A 5,000-nucleotide genomic window follows, 5' to 3' on the forward strand; every position below is an offset into this window, starting at 1 on the left:
TCTCTAACCTGTCTGTCTCTAACCTGTCTGTCTCTCTAACCTGTCTGTCTGTAGCTGGGGTCTTACGGAGGCTTCCTGACCTTCTCTCTGGGTTATGACGTCCCATTGGATAATGAAGACCACGCCCTCCGCGCCCACGCTGACATCATCATCCAGGTGAGTCAGGTTCACATATTATGACGAAATCACGTTTTCTCGGATTTGGGTTATTTTGTGTCTCTGGTGCTTCATACAAACTTTAATAAAACCTCTGTAGCTAAAACAGAGACCTGACTGGCTAGTAGTCCTTACCTAGCTACTGTCAGGGCCCTCATACTCTGCTTCTGACTGGCTAGTAGTCCTTACCTAGGTACTGTCAGGGCCCTCATACTCTGCTTCTGACTGGCTAGTAGTCCTTACCTAGGTACTGTCAGGGCCCTCATACTGTGCTTCTGACTGGCTAGTAGTCCTTACCTAGGTACTGTCAGGGCCCTCACACTCTGCTTCTGACTGGCTAGTAGTCCTTACCTAGGTACTGTCAGTACCCTCATACTCTGCTTCTGACTGGCTAGTAGTCCTTACCTAGGTACTGTCAGGGCCCTCATACTGTGCTTCTGACTGGGTAGTAGTCCTTACCTAGGTACTGTCAGGGCCCTCATACTCTGCTTCTGACTGGCTAGTAGTCTTTACCTAGGTACTGTCAGGGCCCCCATACTCTGCTTCTGACTGGCTAGTAGTCCTTACCTAGGTACTGTCAGGGCGCCCTCATACTCTGCTTCTGACTGGCTAGTAGTCCTTACCCAAGGTACTGTCAGGGCACGCCCTCATACTCTGCTTCTGACTGGCTAGTAGTCCTTACCTAGGTACTGTCAGGACACGCCCTCATACTCTGCTTCTGACTGGCTAGTAGTCTTTACCTAGGTACTGTCAGGGTCTCATACTCTGCTTCTGACTGGCTAGTAGTCCTTACCTAGGTACTGTCAGGGCCCTCATACTCTGCTTCTGACTGGCTAGTAGTCCTTACCTAGGTACTGTCAGGGCCCTCATACTCTGCTTCTGACTGGCTAGTAGTCCTTACCTAGGTATTGTCAGGGCACACCCTCATACTCTGCTTCTGACTGGCTAGTAGTCCTTACCTAGGTATTGTCAGGGCACACCCTCATACTCTGCTTCTGACTGGCTAGTAGTCCTTACCTAGGTACTGTCAGGGAGAGAGCTCAACACACAGGGTGAAAAGAAAGAGGAGCTGCAGCAGTGTGCAGTACAACTAAAATATGGTGTTTTCTGATAATTAAACCATGTAAACCTTTTCTAATATAACCTCTAAATACAATCATGAACCTGAAGATGAGAATAATATGGTACACTTTAACATTTAAAACTACAAACATGGCGTCTCTCCTGACTGATTCTTATGTTCTCTGTCTCCAGGGAAACGGGCGATCTCTCCTTCTTGCCCCCCCTTTCCTCCTCTTCCTGTCCGAGCTGGCCGAGAGGTCGGTTGCCGTGCCAATCGTCCCGAAGAGTTTCCTGGACGAGGAGACGGGCATCCACGTTACCCATGATGCACTGCTGTCGGCGCTCAGCAACGTGACATCACTGAGGGTCAGAGTTCATCTCAACGCCTCCGCAGACGGACCCATACGGTGAGGAAGTAATCTGATTACATCTGGTTACATCTGGTAACATCTGGTACATCTGGTATCATCTGGTATCATCTGGTTACACCTGATATCATCTGGTTACACCTGGTATCATCTGGTAACATCTGGTTACATCTGGTATCATCTGGTATCATCTGGTTACACCTGATATCATCTGGTTACATCTGGTAACATCTGGTTACATCTGGTTACATCCGGTTGCATCTGGTTAAATCTGGTTACATCTGATATCTGGTTACATCTGGTATCTGGTTACATCTGATATCTGGTTACATCTGGTATCACCTGGTTACACCTGGTTACATCTGGTATCTGGTTAAGCCTGGTTACACCTGGTAACATCTGGTTACATATGGTATCATCTGGTTACATATGGTATCATCTGGTTACATATGGTATCATCTGGTTACATCTGGTTACATCTGGTTACATCTGGTTACACCTGGTTACACCTGGTATCTGGTTACACCTGGTTACATCTGGTATCTGGTTACACCTGGTATCATCTGGTAACATCTGGTTACACTTGGTTACATATGGTATCATCTGGTATCATCTGGTTACATCTGGTATCTGGTTACACCTGGTTACACCTGGTATCTGGTTACATCTGGTATCTGGTTACATCTGATATCTGGTTACATCTGGTAACATCTGGTTAAGCCTGGTTACATCTGGTATCATCTGGTAACATCTGGTTATACCTGGTTACATATGGTATCATCTGGTTACATCTGGTTACATATGGTTACATATGGTATCATCTGATATCTGGTATCATCTGGTTACACCTGGTAACATCTGGTAACATCTGGTATCATCTGGTTACATCTGGCTACATCTGGTATCTTGTTACATCTGGTATCATCTGGTATCATCTGGTTACACCTGGTATCATCTGGTTACACCTGGTAACATCTGGTAACATCTGGTAACATCTGGTTGCATCTGGTTAAATCTGGTTACATCTGATATCTGGTTACATCTGGTATCACCTGGTTACATCTGGTATCTGGTTACACCTGGTTACATCTGGTAACATCTGGTTAAGCCTGGTTACATCTGGTATCATCTGGTAACATCTGGTTACACCTGGTTACATCTGGTTACATATGGTATCATCTGATATCTGGTATCATCTGGTTACACCTGGTAACATCTGGTAACATCTGGTATCAGCTGGTTACATCTGGTTACATCTGGTTACATATGGTATCTTGTTACATCTGGTATCATCTGGTATCATCTGATATCATCTGATATCATCTGGTTACATCTGGTATCTGGTTACACCTGGTAACATCTGGTATCGTCTGGTAACATCTGGTTACATCTGGTTACATCTGGTATCTTGTTACATCTGGTATCATCTGGTAACATCTGGTAACATCTGGTATCATCTGGTATCATCTGGTTACATCTGGTATCTGGTTACATCTGGTATCTGGTTACATCTGGTATCATCTGGTAACATCTGGTATCATCTGGTAACATCTGGTATCATCTGGTAACATCTGGTATCATCTGATATCATCTGGTTACATCTGGTATCATCTGGTAACATCTGGTATCATCTGGTATCATCTGGTTACATCTGGTATCATCTGGTTACATCTGGTTACACCTGGTTACATCTGGTATCATTTGGTAACATCTGGTTACATCTGATATCTGGTATCATCTGGTTACATCTGGTTACATCTGGTAACATCTGGTTACACCTGGTTACATCTGGTAACATCTGGTATCATCTGGTTACATCTGGTATCATCTGGTTACACCTGGTTACATCTGGTAACATCTGGTTACATCTGGTTACATCTGGCTACATTTGGTATCAACTGGTATCATCTGGTTACATCTGGCAACATATGGCAACATCTGGTTACATCTGTTATCATCTGGTTACATCTGTTATCATCTGGTTACATCTGTTATCATCTGGTTACATCTGTTATCATCTGGTTTCTGTCTGTCTGTCTCTAACCTGTCTGTCTGTCTCTCTCTCTAACCTGTCTGTCTCTCTCTCTAACCTGTCTGTCTGTCTCTCTGTCTGTGTCTCAGTCTCAGCAGATACCGTATCTCTGGACGTCGCTGACCCGACTGCAGTTTCTGGCGACCCGGCGGTTGCCGTAGAGACGTGTGAGTGTCCGTGGGGTTACAGCGGCACTTCCTGTGAGGTCAGTTATTCACTTCCTGTCACAACTTCCTGCTTTCTCTGTTCGAACACGTGAAGAAAGGTGACTCATCATGTTGTTGTTGTATTGATGTGTTGTATATTGTGTGTGTTTTGTTTGTTTGTGTATCGTGTTTGTTTGTATTTGTGTTGTTGTTGTTGTGTTGTTGTGTTGTTTTGTTGTGTTGTTGTGTTGTTGTGTATTGTGTGTTGTTGTTGTTGTGTTGTTTGTTGTGTGTTGTTGTGTATTGTTGTGTGTTTGTGTTTGTGTTTGTTGTTTGTGTGTTGGTTGTTGTTGTGTGTTGTTGTTGTTGTTGTGTTATGTGTTGTGTGTTGTGTGTTGTGTGTTGTTGTGTTGTTGTGTGTTGTTGTGTGTTGTTGTTGTTGTGTGTTGTGTGTTGTTGTTGTTGTTGTGTGTTGTTGTGTGTTGTGTGTTGTTGTGTTGTAGGCGTGTCTCCCAGGGTTCTACCGGCTGGGGGGGGTCCTGTTTGGGGGGAACTGTCTCCAGTGTGAGTGTAACGACCACGCAGCCCAGTGTGACGTCAACGGAGTCTGTCTGGTGAGTTTCAACTAAAATATCTACCTGTGTGTCTGTGTGTGTGTCTGTGTGTGTGTGTGTGTGTGTGTGTGTGTGTGTGTGTGTGTTGTGTGTGTGTGTGTGTGTGTGTGTGTGTGTGTGTGTGTGTGTGTGTGTGTGTGTGTGTGTGTGTTGCTGTGTGTTGTGTGTTGTGTTGTGTGTGTGTGTGTGTGTGTGTGTGTGTGTGTGTGTGTGTGTGTGTGTGTTGTTGTGTGTTTTGTGGTGTGTCTGTGTGTGTCTGTGTGTGTGTGTGTCTGTGTGTGTGTGTGTCTCTGTGTGTGTGTCTGTGTGTGTGTGTGTGTGTCTGTGTGTGTGTGTGTTTGTGGGTCTGTGTGTGGTGTGTCTGTGTTTGTGTGTGTGTGTGTATGTTGTGTGTGTGTGTGTGTCTCTGTGTGTGTGTCTGTGTGTGTGTGTGTGTGTCTCTGTGTTGTGTGTGTGTGTGTGTGTGTCTGTGTCTCTGTGTGTGTGTGTGTCTGTGTGTGTGTGTATGTGTGTGTCTCTGTGTGTGTGTGTGTCTGTGTGGTGTGTCTGTGTGTGTGTGTCTCTGTGTGTGTCTGTGTTTGTGGGTCTGTGTGTGTGTGTGTATGTGTCTGTGTGTGTGTGT

At 45.1% G+C, this 5,000-nt stretch overlaps 1 protein-coding gene across 1 annotated transcript in view; it reads left to right on the forward strand.

The window, feature by feature from the left end:
* The window catches only part of lama1 (laminin, alpha 1), an 85,427-nt gene that overhangs the window by 11,561 nt on the left and 68,866 nt on the right, over positions 1-5,000 (forward strand). Inside the window, 5 exon segments of the mRNA XM_039789919.1 lie at positions 55-156; positions 1,411-1,625; positions 1,965-1,978; positions 3,708-3,823; positions 4,268-4,378. Of these exon segments, the coding sequence (XP_039645853.1) occupies positions 55-156; positions 1,411-1,625; positions 1,965-1,978; positions 3,708-3,823; positions 4,268-4,378 (558 nt within the window).

The sequence above is a fragment of the Perca fluviatilis genome, chromosome 22, assembly GCF_010015445.1.
Source record: "Perca fluviatilis chromosome 22, GENO_Pfluv_1.0, whole genome shotgun sequence".
Lineage (NCBI taxonomy): Eukaryota > Metazoa > Chordata > Actinopteri > Perciformes > Percidae > Perca > Perca fluviatilis.